Source organism: Anoplophora glabripennis, unplaced genomic scaffold (genome assembly GCF_000390285.2).
Source record: "Anoplophora glabripennis isolate ALB-LARVAE unplaced genomic scaffold, Agla_2.0 scaffold318, whole genome shotgun sequence".
Lineage (NCBI taxonomy): Eukaryota > Metazoa > Arthropoda > Insecta > Coleoptera > Cerambycidae > Anoplophora > Anoplophora glabripennis.
Genome location: NW_019416418.1, coordinates 490,232 through 508,036, shown reverse-complemented (window position 1 = coordinate 508,036; position 17,805 = coordinate 490,232). Strand labels below are relative to the sequence as shown.

The 17,805-nt window shown below is 31.4% G+C and overlaps 1 protein-coding gene across 4 annotated transcripts; it reads left to right on the top strand.

Annotated features, from left to right (window-relative positions):
* Positions 1 to 914: 914 nt before the first annotated feature.
* LOC108909172 (L-threonine ammonia-lyase) lies at positions 915 to 17,748 on the top strand. Of its 4 annotated transcripts, none has more exons than XM_023454508.1 (9): positions 915 to 974; positions 6,974 to 7,096; positions 7,492 to 7,562; positions 8,638 to 8,925; positions 13,733 to 13,895; positions 13,953 to 14,108; positions 16,357 to 16,493; positions 16,689 to 16,914; positions 17,510 to 17,748. In XM_023454508.1, the coding sequence occupies exons 3-9, from the start codon at positions 7,519 to 7,521 to the stop codon at positions 17,639 to 17,641; spliced, it is 1,146 nt and encodes a 381-aa protein (XP_023310276.1). In that variant the 5' UTR covers positions 915 to 974; positions 6,974 to 7,096; positions 7,492 to 7,518; the 3' UTR covers positions 17,642 to 17,748. The 4 variants fall into 4 exon arrangements, with proteins under 4 accessions (XP_023310276.1, XP_023310273.1, XP_023310275.1 ...); XM_023454505.1 differs by lacking the exon at positions 915 to 974 and adding an exon at positions 1,176 to 1,285; XM_023454507.1 differs by lacking the exon at positions 915 to 974 and adding an exon at positions 1,539 to 1,782.
* Positions 17,749 to 17,805: the final 57 nt, after the last annotated feature.

Here is a 17,805-nt window from a genome sequence, read left to right as displayed (position 1 = left end):
TACCCTAATTACCCCTTCCCACCCGCGCTAACCTAAGGGCCACTTTAGCAAAGCGCATCCCAGGCTGCATAGCCGCACTACCCTATCCAACCATACCACACATAACATGACACCACCCCCGGGGTTTACACAGACGAGCCGGCGAAGCAAGAAGAGCGCCAGAAGAAAGGGCCCTAGCCGGCGGGGCTCAGCCAGGACAAAAGGAGGTCCCACAAAGCGCCTACACCAACCGCATTTAGACTCATCTCTAATCTATGGTGATACTCTAGGGGCAAATTAGCCATAAGTTAGCTAACCTGCAAAAACAACTTTGTCTCTTGTTTCTGACTATACATAATTAGCAATCATAGCATGCATAGACTGAAAATAAACGCAGTACGCACGAATAACTCGCAATAGAGTTTTAAACACGCCATTATTCAAACGGCAAACAAATTTAAAAATTGTATTTTAAGCATACGCAAATGCCAAACCAAATTAAATTTTTCAATGAACCATTATAAAATAAAATCCATCATAGGATGCAATTAGCAATTACAACACATTATTCGAAATTTTTGTTTAATTAATTCGGAAGAATGACATACGGAAGAGAGATGTCTGCCTGTATTATATTTTGTGTGTTTACCTTTGTGACGGAATTTCTCAGATAGGCAACATTATTTACATTTCAGGAAATAAAAATAAATGCTTGTATAATACCTATAAAATATTTTAAATTATTTATACCTGTAAGATCTGGCGGAAATTGCTAAAACTATCTAAATTCGATATTTTGTTTACTTTGTTTCTAAATTTCTGATTTTTGCAGAATTTTATAAATATTTTGTATTTTTAATTGTATTCGATATTCTATTATATGTAGTTTAGGCTTCATTTTCCATAGTGTATACTTACTTATGGTGTTTAATCAACTCACCATCTTTACGTTGGAAGGTACCTAAGTTAAATCCTTTAATGTGGGTATTTTGCAGGTAGGTTAGTTATTAACAATAATTATAGAAACTCATATAGAATAAAATATGGGTAAGTACATTTCCTAATTTTAGAATTTATTTAAATTTAAATCTAATATTTATTATCAACTATGAAGTTAATTATTGCGCACACTTATTAAATATCGATAAGAGTGTTATTTATAAGCAGTAAAGGTCATTCTTATATTCTTAAGTCGTAACAGCTAAGCTTTGCTCGTTGAACGTAGGTACTTTCTGGTAGTGCTTTTTTAAAGAAGGAAATGGAGAACTATACTTTTTCCCCGGATAATTCCGACACAGATACCAACGTAAGTATAACTATTGATATTTAAAATCGTAATGACTATTCAGTAAACAACTTAACAAAAACATTGTGTTTTTAGATTTAGTTATTTAACATAAGGCGTGTTATCTAATTTGTATAAGAAAAACATATTCCCATATCTTTGTCATTAATAACCTTAATTATAGATTATTGCAAATGTGATACAGAAACGGAGAAAACATATTTCTTCTGTGGACAAATCATACATATTAATATACCAATATCCAATATGTCATAAAATGATTAGTTAATGATTAAGTACCTAATTTTTGTAAAATTTTTTAAATGTTTTATACCTATGCTCAATCAAGTTTAACAGTGTTGTGATATGTTATGTGCGTAATCAATATAAGTCGAAGAAAATGGAGCAATTAAACGTGAATCTAAAATATACGAGTAGTTAAACTGAAACAGGAACTAGAAAATACAATTTGAAACAACATGTTCCTCGTTGACAAGGGCTCAAAACTGCTAAGATAGGTACAGAGTGAGTGTGTTGCCAAAACAATATTGCATATATCTTTAAATAACTTCATTTTTTCCCCTGTGCAATAGTGGCTATTAAAAGCTCTTTATTAAAAAAAAAATGTTCATGGTATTCCCAGAAAAATACTATATTAATTTTGCTGACAGAATTTTTTAAGTAACACAAAAAAGGTAAGTATTCTGTTCCATTCTGATATTTTGCACCGGCAATATAGATGTTCATGAAAATTTTAAAAGCGGAAATATCCACCTCTCCAAAAATCCAAAGTGAGATGAATTGCTTTAAAAATTTTATTTGTGCATTATTCTAAATAGAATTATTAAAAAAAAGTTGATATGAACATTGTTGATGATAAAACCCATGCTGTCCGAGATAGAGGTTTGCATGTTTTTTATTGAATTCCAAATTTCATGAACCTTCAATAGGACACTGAAAAGTATATTTGCTTCATTTTTCGTTTTATTTTAATTTAATATATCAACAAAATTTAAAAATAATCCGTACACTTTTGATTTTTCGAGTATGTCTCTTTGAGGTTGGTTAAGGCTGTGACCCTACCAACTCGTTTGGCCTATAGCCGTCTGCTTTGAAACATGAATTATCGGTTTTCTTGACAACAGTGCAGATTATCAGAATCGAACAAGAGACCTTATCTCTTTCAGAAACGTGCATTACTTTTCCATGTCACATGTACATATTTTTTAGATAAAGAAAGATTACTCCCTGTATCTCCGCCAATGCGATAAAGAAAAATTCAGATTTCTACTTTCTACTGTACCACGTGATCGATCAACTGTTCAGCCGATTGGTCAGATATCTAATTACGACTTTCGTCCGACCGTTCTCGTAACGCAGAGCTTTAAGGCGGGTATCCACTTGTGGCAATGCTTCGTAACGTAACAACGAACATGTTACGGCCTGTTGCAAAAGGTGACACGGTTCGCTGCGAAAGTATGTGTGGTTTTGGTCGCATCATTCATTTCGTAACGTAACAAAATATAAGGTTACGAGACGACATAGGAACATAAACTCGCAGTATGAACCTGACTGCAATAATGGATTCGTCACTGCAATTGCAGTTAGTAGCAGCGTCATATATTTTTATTCATCATACAATTTTGAAGAATAAGTCTCCGGAAATCTTTTCTTTACTCCACTCCACGGCACAAACTCAGAAAAACACACTCTTCCTAGTCACTGCAGAAAACAGACTGACCCCAGACCATATACAAAAGACTGACGAAACAAAAAATAAGACAAAATCACATGTGCAATAGGCAACGTTAGGCCAAAAGGGTAATCCCGGTGGCAGAACGTATTGTTGCATCCCTTTGATACGACGACTAAAAACCGACAACGATGGTTCGTCCCGGATTAGTTACGCGTGTCAAATTTGTTACACGTACCATGCAACAATTTTCCTTCTCCACTAGTTGTAACGTAACATGTTCGGTGTTACGTTACGGGGCATTTGACACAAATGGATACCCGCCTTTACACGGCCCATGTCTTAACTTTTGTTTAAAATGACATTTTCTATATCTGGCTTCAACTTCGCTGTATATTTTAGATTGACCTTATGTAATGTCATAAACGAAATTTCAGTGAACTTAACTTATATGTTTCACAATACACAAAGTGATTTTAAATTATATGAAGCATTCAAGAATTTCGTGAACATTAATTCGTCGCATAAATCTCGATACCTTTATGCATGAGCGTCCACAGGAAAATTTCTCAGGGCGGCCAAATCGAAATTATGAATGTGTATTTAGGAGAAACTTAAAACATATATCTCACGAAATTTTAGACAGGCAATACCTATTTCCTCTCAAAAGCGTTTACGGTAATGGAAATGCAATTTGTTGGTATATACTGCAATCAAGCAATTAATCCAATTTTATTTTATTATTTTTTTCAGGTGAAATCAACTTCAAAATTTTAAATAGAACACCCCGTTTATTAATACATGTTCAAAAGCCTTATTACAGTACAAATTATGATGGAAAATAAAATGTAATTTTAATAAACTAAAGTTAAGACGGGAACTAAGGTTACCTATTCTTGAATTCTCATCTTAATTTTAATGTATTGAATTTATATTAGTACAATTTAGATAATAAAATAAATGTTATAGAGATTATATTTTTTAATTTGTATTTTCCCATCATACGTCTGAAAATACGAGTAATAGTACATGATTTTTATTCAACTTATAATATTTCTGCTAATGTCCAAGAAAACCCCTGTCTCATAGATATAAAACTGAAAATAAAATTTGATCATAAAGTTTAATTTCTATTTTCCCAGCATATACACTGCATGTCTAAAACTTCTTGGGTAACCATTTATAAACAGAGATAGATACAAAAAGAGTTATTACTAAAATAAAGTATACCTATTAAAGTTAACAAAAACTAAATTCACATTGTTTTAAAGCACAAAAACTAAATAAATTTAACAATAATCACAGGATTACGTCTAAACCATTGTTATCGGATATAAATTAATTGTTCAGCATTTGTACATTAATTTTGTTGTCAGATGCAAACGACCGACGCATGAGACATAAAACTAATAAACAGTTTTATAAAAAGAAAATAGGTCAAATAAAAAAGTGTCAATAAGATTTTTTTATTTAAATTTTTCTGTTATATAAGCTCAACCTTAAACACGAGAAAATTTAATCTCAGGGGGCGCCACGGCCTCCCTGGCCCCACGCCCTGCGGACGCCCATACCTTTGTGTAAACAATAAAGTAATTCATAAAGAATATACTCCTATGAATTAAACTCTTTTAGAAAGCTAACTTTTTTCATGTTTCCACATGTAAAATGATCGTTCCAGAGTTACTTTAGAACTAAAAGAAAATGATTATCCAGTTGATTTTTCTGACTATACAAATGGTGTTACAAAAAAGGAGGTCAAGCCGTTAACCGCAGCCATTAATGAAGATAATGGAACTTCCCTGATGCCATTTTCAATTTAGGCTTTTTTTTTGGAGATAAAAACAGTGCCAACATTACAATTGCAAAAAAGTTTTTTGTTGATAATTCTGTTTTTCTTCTACATACTTTTGAAAAACAAGTGAAAACGACTAAAAAAATAGAAAGAAAATAAAATAAAATCGCTTTCCTTCGAATATCTTCGGAACCATTCGGAATTTTCTAAATTTAAAAACGACTGATCGGCATAAAATTCTGCGTATTTGTGCCCATTTAACCATTTCTGTATCTCTTAAAATAAGAAAGATTGGATTAATAACGTTCGCGATATAATCTAATGAATAGGCACAAATCTTGAAATCCTGATTCATGATAAAATTTATGATAAAATTGTGACCAAAAAAAATTATTCCGGGAAAAAACTAAGTATTTGTTCTAAAATGAAAACTGCTGTATGCAAAACGAATTAAACATACATACATTCCAGTCACATGATAAAGATAACACTTGGACAGTTTGGATTTAAGTCAAGGGTTAAACACATAATAATAATAACCATGGGGTCCCGTCAAAGCAAAACTGATATATTTATTTACATTAATTAAATTTTTCTATAAGTATCGCGCTAAGAGATAATATTGGCGACCCGTTTAACCTAGTACAAGAAGTGTTATTTGCGGTTGCTTCACTCAATCAAATACATGGTTCGATAGTGCCTTTGTGAATTAAGTAGGTATGAGGTTAAGGATGAAGCGTCCTATTTCTTCGACTGCTATGTATGTAAGTATGTTAAGGATAAAGGTATAATTTTGTCTTATTTTTATTTGATATATCTCTTAAAATAAATTCGTATATCAACGGTTCTGCTATCACTACTCATTTGATTATAATTATAGTGGGTTTTCAAATTTGAGTTAACTCTTTATTTTTTTAATAAAACGCATAATTCCTACGAAATAAGTAACTGGATAATATCTTTATTGAATATTAAAGTAAACATGTGACAGTTAATAATGGAAAATAAAGAGATCATCTTGTAACTCTACAAGCCTTCAATCTTTTAGCAAAATTTTCCGTCACGCGTTCACATAATAGGGTTGAATTGAATTTGAGTGATTTGCTCAATTATGTTTTCTATAAGATGTTGAGTGGTTTGAGGATTGTCAGCATAAACTTTGCTTTTCAAAAACGCCATAAAAAGAAGTCTAATGGTGATAGATCGCATGATCTTGATAGCCAATTAACATCTGCTAATCGAGAAATCATTCGATTTCCAAACTGTTTCAAAGGATCGAGTGTTTCCGTTGTTGTAGGACATGTTGCACGGTCCTGTTGAAACCACATATTCTGCACATAAAAATCATAGTTCGATATCGAGCACCATTCACAGTTACAACGTTTCCAGCTTCATTTTGAAGAAGTATGGGCCATTCATTCCACCAGATCACAACAAACAGTTACTTTTTGTGACATAGTTTGCTCCATTACTACTCCTGGGTTTTCTGTAGAGATACGACAATTTTGTTTGTTTATATGTCTACCACCTGTAAAATGAGCTTCATCAGTAAAGATGATTTTGTTTAAAAAATTTATCATTTTCTTCTTTCACTGCAAGAGCCCAATTAACAAATTCTAGTGTTAACTGTATTTTTTAAGCCTCTAAGTGAATATTCTTATGTAGCTTGTATTTGTTGTTATTGTTATTAATTTGTGTATTAAGTAATCTTTTGCTGTTTTAATCAGAGACATCGAAAACTGTAATTATCTCTAAAACCATACCTGTGAAGTGTAAAGTTTTTTTGTGACGAATGACTGTTATTTCCAAAAATTATATAGGGTGATCAAAAAATTTTTTTATTATTTATAAAAATGTCACACGTCACTATGGTTACTTAATTTCTTCGGTAATACCACTAAATTATATTCCCTAGCGAGCTGTACTACACATTCAATGTTTAGAACTTTCCTCCATATTTTGAACCAACTGATCAGAAGTTTAAGAAAATTCTGTGTTTTTTGGCACATCGTTACAGATCACCCTGTATAGTTGCGTGTGTATTATACGACTATATAATATTATGTACTTATTTAAAAATAATATGTTCGTTAGTTAGAAAATTGGTGGCACCACTTTACCAAAAAACTATTAAATCTGCAAAAGAAAAATTCAAAAACTGTTGTATTACATTTATTCTGATAACGGCGCGTTGAAATATAAATATTATGCTTTTATATTTCAGGAATCAGAAGATTCTGTTGAAGATCCAGTATGTAATCCAAAAAGGCCAGTCAAAATCTCATTTGAAGAAATAACTTCAGCTGCCTATAGGATCAGAAGTGGTATCGTTCACACGCCATGTATAGTGAGTTTTTTCTACATTAAAGAAACAGTTTAATTTTAGACTAAAAGTCTTAATTTTAAGAGATATTTGATTTTTTTTGAGATAAATTATTTTTTAATTTTCCACGCTCAAAAAGTATATTTAGGCAGGTTTGGTGCTTACTTTTACAGATTTTAATTATTGATTGTCAATTTTATTGCAACCGGAAATACTATTAGGTGATAGAACTGTTGAAAATAAATAAGATTTTTCTTTGTCTTTTTGAACATTCAAAATTGTAAAATATCTTAAGCCAAATCTAATGCTTACTGTTTAATACTTTCTAAGTCTTGTAACTCTGTAGAAGTTGTAGTGGAAGGGAAGGTGCATCGGTATTAACATCTAAGATCTATAAATTCTAAATATTTTAATTTCAGAGATCGCACTTATCAAGTTTAACAGGAATGGATATATATCTGAAAAAGGATTTCTTACAGCAAACTGGAAGGTAATGTTAGTATTTCTGCAACGTTGTTTTTAACTATAATCTAAATCAATTTGTAAAACAGTCCTAAAATGGACCCCTGTGGAATATCTGAAAGAGTAAATGCAACAAGGCGTTGCCTTCTACAGGGACATTGCAACAAACTTTCATGGCCGATTCTAAAAATATCTACAACCAATGTTCACATCCAAATGTTTTTAAACAAATGCCCGATGCAAAAACAAAAACATTTGCCCGTAAACAAAACCAATAGTGAATGAAATGTTTTTTGTTTGCCTCTGAAAAATAACAGAAGTCGAAAAATATTATTCATTCGGTTTCAATATTTCAAATAAATTTTTGCACGCTACTATTTCTGAATTTCAGAGTAATAAAACACGTCTGAGGATGACATTTTTCAGGACTGAATAAGTACATCCTGAAAATCTGTTAGGAAACTTGGAAATCTATAGTGATTTTTTTGAGAATGACACCTACTGAATTCGAAACAAGAATTAATGGACAACTTTTATATTATATTTTTTATAAATGTCTAGAAATAATTTATAACCCTATATGTATAATCATGTGGTAAAAATAATAGAGCAAAAAATAAGCGGACGAGAAACAGGCTTTGTTCTTGGTCGCACTAAATGACGTCACAATGCGTTCTTGATTATCTAACAAAATTTAAATTTACATAATTTTAAACATCTAGCATTAAAGAATTTAATTCAAAATTTAGATTTGCAGTATTCTGATTCTAATTTGCCCATGTTTGTGAATAGACATGTCCACACTAGTTCTTCGCGGGCAAATGTATTTAAAACGTTTGTTTTCCAAAGATGCATTTATATAAATGTTTTTAGGCATATGTTTGCAAACAGTTTTTATAAATGATTTGTATGTTTACGTGTAAAAGTATGAATATTTGGCCTAGGCTTTAACACATTTGAATAGCACGTTATTAAATTATTTCAGGATTTCAGGATTTCAGTAATTTGTCCGCACATATTTTATCAGAGTAAAATTCTTTCGAGTATAGTATAATTCTAATACTTCCTGAATAATAATTGGAAGGCTTATCGTGTTTCTGTAGTTTTAAGGAAAGGGGCGCGCGATACGCCATGATGATGTTGTCGCCGGAACAGAGACAGAGGGGAGTGATAGCAGCTTCTCTTGGAAACCATGCTCAGGCCGTCTGTTATCACGGCTATTTGCTGGGTATACCCGTGACGGTGGTTATGCCCATAATAGCACCCATCATGAAGATGCAAAAATGCAGAGATTACAACGCGAACGTTATAATGGAAGGCAAGGATATGGACGAGGCGAAAAGAATAGCGGTGGCACTATCTAAACAAAAAGGGTTAACTTATATCAATGGGTACGTATTCAATGCTTTCTAATTCGTTACAAATGTGGGAACAATCTAAATCAGGCCATCATACGTCAAATATAGGGTGTTTCATTCATAGCACGGGCGCCGCGAACCCGGAAACCAAGGAGAGGGGGGAACAGGGTTGGTCGAGGGCAAATTTAAAATATTAGAATACATTATGTAAGGTCCGTGAGTAAATCGTACATGACATAAAAACCAGGACCTGATTCAGGGCATCGCACTCACATATAAAGAAATGATAGATCATATATTATGATGATAAAAGAATAGAAATGCCAGAAGTAAATAGTTTTAGACAATATAATAAATATTTCAGTGGGCATTGAATGTCTTCACTTGTTAAATTTTCATTCTCGTCGCCAAAATACTTAGAAACGAAACTAAAACGATTATGTATTTAAAATCATCAAAGTCGTTGAAAAAAAAGGGCCAATAGTGTCTTTTATTTTTAAAAATATATTAACAGCTCGTCAGATAACATCTTTACAAAATCAGTCAGAAAGGGTCGGATATTAGAGATCACACTGATGAATCATCCAATATTCACCAATTAGTTCTTCTCAGGGCATAAAATGTCAATTAAATCCTAATGCAGTAAATATAAGTGAGTTTATCACGACGTCTTAAATAAGATAATTTCTCTACTTGTTAATGAAACATGCTTCCAAACGATGATCAAAATTCGTCCACAAAAAACACCACACCACACATTGACTGATTTGTATCACACACAACGCCATAGTGAATGTTGTGAAAATTTAATATAGGTCTCTAGTAAAACATTCATCCGTAAAAAGCACCTGGCTTGTAAAATCCGGATCTTGTGCTATTTGATATCGAAACCACTGGCGAAATTTTTCACACGGGGTTGAAAATCATTCTTATTTAATACCTGAACCCTTTGTACATGATAAGGGTGCAATAATTGTTTCCGTAGTACACATCACACGGTACAGTTAGATATGTCCACTTCTCGGTCAATGTCGCGAATACTGCGCCTCGGTTCTTCATCAACGAGGTTTATGATGTTTTCTTCGTTGTCGAAAACATGTTGCGGCTCTCATATGTCAGGTGGACATTTCCGGTACCCCGTAACCTTTGAACTGACTTTTGCACTATTCTTCTTGACGTCTGTTACGGTAACGAACCGCATACAAACTATAAGTCTAATTTAAATTGTACATTCTCTGTACATTAACACCATATCTGCTAGTTCTTGATCAGAAAACATTTTATACGCCGGCTAAGTAATACTGCAACATACAACTAAAGAACACTGACCTACCATCAGATTTACTTGATTGTGGAAATCACTGGAACGTCAGCCAATTAGAGAAGTGCTTCACGCCTATAGCGAGTCCGAAGCATTCTATCCATGCACGTGCACAAGATGCACAAGATCGGCTTACATTTATGGTCAATATTGTTTATTTTTAAGAGATGTTTAAAGAAAACAGGGAAGCGTGTGGTAAAACTATAGTGAGTATCTTGCCAGTTCAATTCAAGTTTTTATTTTTATTGAACGCAATAATGATTTCCGTGTTTGATAGAGTTGTGCAGCTTAATATTTATTCAAAGCAAATCATTGTTTTATAGAAACAGTAAATTGTACATGGAAAATATATAAGCAAGTTTAGTGTTTCAGAGAAATGACTTTCGCATTTTGTGGACTGAAGCTACAGAAAAAGGAAATAAACGTTGATGAACTACTTTTACCTATAGTTAAGAATATCGAAACGATGTTGCTTTAGAAGAACCAAATGCCGATGAGGTTTTTCACGGGTCANTACCCCGTAACCTTTGAACTGACTTTTGCACTATTCTTCTTGACGTCTGTTACGGTAACGAACCGCATACAAACTATAAGTCTAATTTAAATTGTACATTCTCTGTACATTAACACCATATCTGCTAGTTCTTGATCAGAAAACATTTTATACGCCGGCTAAGTAATACTGCAACATACAACTAAAGAACACTGACCTACCATCAGATTTACTTGATTGTGGAAATCACTGGAACGTCAGCCAATTAGAGAAGTGCTTCACGCCTATAGCGAGTCCGAAGCATTCTATCCATGCACGTGCACAAGATGTACAAGATCGGCTTACATTTATGGTTAATTTTCTTAATTACTTTTCTAAAAAACAATAGGATTTGGACCACCAGTTTCTTAATAAAAGTTCATCATTTTCGTGCCCTGTATCATCCTTTTCAAGGAACGCACTTATTTCAGAAACACCCTGTATATGGGCATCATATCTCTAAAAACATTAGTTTACAATGTACTTTTATTGTTTATTTTTAAGAGATGTTTAAAGAAAACAGGGAAGCGTGTGGTAAAACTATAGTGAGTATCTTGCCAGTTCAATTCAAGTTTTTATTATTATTGAAGGCAATAATGATTTCCGATGTTTGATAGAGTTGATCAGCTTAATATTTATTCAAAGCAAATCATTGTTTTGTCGAAACATTTAATTGTACATGGAAAATGTATAAGCAAGTTGTTTCAGAGAAATGGCTTTTGCATTTTGTGGACTGATATGAAGCACAGAAACAGAAATTAAACGTTGATGAACCAGTTTTACCTAGAGTTATGAAGATGTCTAGGCATTATGATGGTGGTACATATGCTTTTCAAAAGCCAGAAAATATGCAGAGGCAATTATTTTTTGAAATAATTAACGTCACCGTAAATTCACTAAATGACAGATTTAAAAGTGATATTATCGAAAAGATTTCGCGATTAGCATTATTTGCTATAGAAGAACCAAATGCCGATGAGGTTTTTCACGGGTCAGACTTTGATAAAAACAAACTCACGTTATGATTCTTAGACGTGTACAAGACAAAAAATAAAAAACTGATAAATTTGTAGGACATTGTGAATGTTTTACAAATGCCTGATAATGTTTTTTGCATGATATGTTACCAATATTGGACCATCAGTGACTTCGTGTACTTCTGAGATAGGTCATTTTCTGCACTGACCGTTAAAAATAAAAACATATTTAAGATTTTCTATGACACCGAAAAGGTTCAACGACTTATCATCAAATCTTAATGTCTACAAAAACTATGACATCATTTATAAAATTGTCAGTAAATTTATAAATGCCAATGTGATTTGAAGGAATGTTTTTTATATTGAGGACTGAGCAGTATATTTAAATTTAATTATTTGACGAAATTGTTAATCTTTCTTAGATTATGCAAATGCTTATTTATACAAACAAAATAACTGCGTAGCTATATTCTTTGTGATATGCAGTTACTTCTGCTTTCGTTGATTGCTTTGATCAAATAAGTACAAATTTTAGTTAAACCTTAAAAATATACAATGGGTGTTTATTTATTTCAATTTGCGGTAAATTTATGTCGTTTTGATCAAAATATCAAAAATAAACATATAAAAAATTATATACTTATGTACTTTTCACTACCCAAGCAAAATATTGTTTTTAATTTTGATGAATTTATTAAATCGGCGCGAAATTATGCTTTCAAAAATTTCCGGGTTTGTTGTCACATATCTTTGTCAGCCAATTAGAGAACGTTTTCGTTTCTCAAGGAGTAATTTAATTGAATTATGAATTGCTTTTTAGTATGTATGCTACAGTAAAAGATGTATCAATTATTTCATTTCAAATATTTGCTCCAATCCTCTCTACATTGAATTTTATCGACTTATCAACAAGTGGACAGTATACCTACTGTATGTCTAATTTTATAATTACAAATCATCAGTTAAAATACCGTATGTTCCAAAAGTTTAGAAAAAAAAAACATAAAAGGTTTATTATGTATTTCTTTTCAAAATGCCGGAACAGCTCGATTTTGTTTTTTTCCGCACTTTTTGATGTAACGTAAAGATATGTGAAGTGACAACTCGTTTGATAGCCCTTTTAAACAAGAATTTCCTGATGTTTGACTTTCCTTGATATCTTTAATAGTTTTTGAGAAACTGAGCTTCAAAATCTTCTAACGCTTGAATTGAATGAACAAATGAAGATTTCTGAGGCACTTCTTAAAAACCATTTGAGGTATCGAGAAACGTCAAACATCACAAAATGTAAACATCAGAAGGCTTTCAAGTGCAATTTCTCAAAAACTATTTGAGATATTAAAGAAAATTGATCATCAGGGAATAAATGTTTAAAAGGGCTATCCAGTGAGCCGGCCCTCCATATACCCTGCTATTTAAAAAAAATTGGCATGACGTCATATCTAGAATGCGACTATCCGTTGCCTATACGTGCGTCACATTAAAAAGTGCAGAACAAAAAATAAAATCGATTTTCCAATATTTTGCAAACAAATAGATAATAAAAGTTTTATGAATTTCATTCCAAACTTCTGGGATATGTGGATACTGGATACCTACTGTCTATGATGTAATGACAGTGTGGTGTCTAAATCGAAAAAAACTAACCAGTAACTTCGGCATTAGAGATTTTAAGTGCTAAGAAAAAAAAAGACATATGATATTGGATCTTATACAGATTTGGATAGAATATTTTTAATAAAGGCTATTGTGCCTCCTGATTTTTTCTGTAGAATGTAATATTCAAATACAAAAACCAAAGATTAATAATTAAAAATATATATTACATAGAATTCAATTTTGAATTGGAAATGTGAAATTGGACAGATGCATGAAATTTTCTCTTCAAAATATGACTTATTTTAGATTTTCTGAATATTTTAAGCATAATACAAACAAAGTTGAAAAGTTTTTCAAAAAACAATTAATTGTATATTTGTACACCTACTTATTACGTATTTCTTTTAGTTATGACAACCCTCAAATAATTGCCGGACAGGGAACAATAGGTCTAGAAATACTTGAGCAAGTAGAAGACATCGATGCCGTTGTAGTACCTACGGGAGGAGGAGGGTTATTGGCTGGAATTGCTGTTGCAATTAAAACATTAAATCCAAATATAAAAATCATAGTATGTTATAAATTGTACAGTATGAGGTTTTTGTAAATATAGATACTCAATTTGTAGGGAGTTGAATCTGAAAGGTGTGCTAGTTACGCCAAAGCAATAGAAAATGAAAAACCAGTCTTTACAGCCATAGAAGGTACTCTTGCAGATGGTTTAGCTGTTCCAATGATAGGGTACAATGCCTGGGAAACGTCTAAAAATCTAGTAGACAAAATGGTAATAATTTACAATCAATGACTTAATTTAAGCATCCAGTGATTTAAAAGGTAAAATAATTAAGTACAGTTACTTGGAAATCATTTTTAACACACCTCCTCATATCAATTCTTATTATTTTGGTGGATAAAAAAACTGAATAGTGCTTAGAAATTAGTGCTGGCAACTGAAACCGGTTTTTTGAATAGTCGGTTAACCGGTTTCACTTTTTTCCGGTTTTTGCCAGCACTATTAGAAATCTATGTGACCGTTAAATTTTCGTGGAATTTTTTTCCAAGTCGCTGAAAAGTAAACTAGGTACTAATTTTATGGCATTTGTCTGTACCACCTGTATTGTATGAGTTTAGTTTGCTGCCATTAAGAATTAGTTTATGCTATTAACATTCCTATTTCGGTTTTTTAAACTATACTGAACTACATCTAATTTATCATTGTACAAACTATTAGATAAGTACATATATTGAAAAACTTAAATGAGTAATGTACAACATAATTTTAGTCTTATATCAACAAGAAAAGAAAAAAACAATATTTCTATTTGTTTGGATTTTATTTAGAAAAAAATTGAAAATTCTTAAAACTTGTTTTTTAAGTATTTATATAGTTTGTTTGATATTATATACGCAAACATATACACATATTAACATATATATAAACATATATACATTATATACATCTGATTAATTGAAGACTTTTTGAGAAAGACTACAAACCAAAATTATAACTAATTTCTAAAAATCCTTTTTTTTTTTTGACAAATTGCAAGCAGATAGGAATGCTGCTAGGCATTAAATTCTGCATTATTTTTGTCCATATAAGCTTTTCAGTACCTATTTCTAAGAGTTGTTGAAGTCCCTATACAATCAAATTTGGTTTGCTCTGTAAATATAATGATTACTTAAAAGTAACTAAATTAAAATTTTAAAAGTGAATAAATAAAATCACAAAATGTAATTAATACTGATTTTGAATAGTTGAATCAATTAATGTTTTTCAAATTTAACTAAAAATTATATATTTTCTTAAAAAAATAATAATTTTTTATTTTAGTTGGTTAAAATGATCATTTTCTCCTAAACCAAAAATCTCCTTGTATATCAAAATTGTCCTTATTTGGTATTCAGACTAGCAAAAATTATGAGGCATCTGTCCCCAGAGTCCTCAATATTATTAATAAATACCTAATTAAAAAAGGAAATTAATTAATTTTAAAATTATGTAAATTGTATGGTTTAGTAATAAAAATGACAAATCAAAATAAACAATTTTTAATGTAGAGGAAAAAAATTAAAGCATTTGCTTCTCTGTAAACGAACTGGCCAACAGAAAACTATACCTATTATTTAATTAAACTGCCTAGTATCAAACACCATCCACAGAGACTGCCAGGCAAATAAAAAAATAAACTTCTTTCCTTGTTATTTAAAATGTTTCATTGTAGAATTATTTCTAGAACATTTGACGTTTCTTCTAAATATGTCACTTCTTTTGATTTTTTCCACTGGCTTAAACCTGACATGTTTATTTTTATACGACTGTGAAAGCTGAAGCAAAAGATAAAACTAGACTTTTACCGTTCGCTGTGACACAAAACAATATCCCACCATTTTGCTGTTTCAAATTTGTTTTATAGAATGGTTTGTCAATGTAATTTTGAGTCAAACTCAACGTTTTTCTCTTGTAATTGTTATATTAGTATTTTGTTTTAAAATTGATAATATCATTACATAATAACTATATTATAGTGTATAATACAACTATTTGCTCATACAAGAGAAATTGTTTCAAAGTACCTTTTAATATAATAGTTTTATAGGTTGACGACCCACATCTAAGAAACAATTATATTATTTATTTATAGCTCGGTTAGAAATACTGTGGAACCTTACTAAAAAATTGTTATAAAATACTTTAGTTTTATTAGCTAAAATGTTTTATAAGCTTGTCACAGAAATGTTTATAATATAGTTGTATATTTGCCATATAAGCTGTTTTAAAATTTAGCTGCTAAAACGTTCTTGTGATAAATTTATAAAATATTTCAGTTGCTGACAACAAAATAATGGTACTTGTAGCTATAATAAAACAAATTTACATTTCGATAGCAATAATAATAATACAATAAAACATAATTGTCCTATAACCTGAAAATTATAAAACTGTTTTGCTGGTTGGGATCTACCTAGTGAACATAGAAATTTTTTTAGCTTACATAACATTTCTTATGTACTATTTTATTACATATTAGGTGACTGTTAAAGAAGAGTGGATAGCAGTGGCAATTCTGAGGTTCATTGAAAATGAAAAATGTGTTGTTGAAGGCGCCGGGGCCTGCGGCTTAGCTGCAATTTTAGCCGGACAGTTAGATGAATTTAAAGGTAAAAGGTAAGGTACTGTTAAATATACCTCATATAACATTTAAAATTATTTTTCTAAGTGGTTATTTAACACGCTTTTTTTTTCTTAAATATTTTGCCTTGCTGTGTGTTTGAGAAACATTGCTTTAATGTTATAAAACTAAATAAATAAGGTACAACATGCATGAGATGCAGTTCAATTTCTGTCAAATTTTTCTGCTAGGGTGGTTTTAATATTGAGTGGAGGAAATATCGACACAACAATACTTGGGAGGTGCTTAGAAAGGGGCCTTGCTGCCGATGGCCGTTTGGTGAAATGCAAAGTTACTGTTAGTGACAGACCTGGAGGGATATCGGAACTATGTAAACTAATAGGATCTATAGGAGTTTCTATTAAGGATGTTATACACGAAAGGGCCTGGGTAGCATCAGATGTTTTTAGTGTAGAGGTATGTTGTATTTCATTTAATCATTTGATTAACTTGTCATGCATAAAAAAATAATTTTCCATAAAAAATTTTCAAGTTAATACCCACTGTATTTCACTTTTCATGGAGCCACCCTTATATCTCAGTTATTTTAAACTGAAACAACCATTTTGATATTTCGGTATGAAATAATTACCTTCAAATTATTCCGATATTACTAAATTCCTTCAAAACATTGCGTTTTACGAAAAAAATATTAAGAGACAAAAAAATTTCTAAAATCAATGGCTTTCTAGGGGAACTAATAATTTTAAAAAAATTCAAATATGCAACCAAATTTTTTTGGTTCCAAAGACAAGGGGGCCCAGGAAAAAGTGTCTTAACAGGGTTCCCCGCCAAAAAGCATAGCACTATAAGATTCCACACGTCATAAAACCCATGTGTACCAAATTTAGTGATTCTCGTACAACAGGGTTCCGAGATATAAAAACACATTTACCTATTTAACATTTGACCTATTTTTAAGCAGTGTCGAAAAAAAATAGTGACCACAATTAAATAAGATGATCCAGTTGCTAATTTAAAATTGATTGACTTTTTAATTTTTTTCTTTCAGGTGAAAGTGGTTTGTGAAACGAGGGACTACTTGCACAGCATAGAATTAAGGGACTTATTATTCTCCAGATACAAAAGGGTGCGGTTTGATAATTTTCCTCTAAAATCTAGTGTTACCTCCTCCACAGATTAAATTTAATTGAGTGTTGAATAACAGAGACTGTTACTGAGTGATATAGGTTTATTTTACTTAATTTTTGTATACAAAAGTAAATATTAAAAACATTTTAAAATCAACAATTTTACATCTTTTAGATTTTTAACATTTCCCTCCTTTTTTCTGCAAAGGAAGCAGCA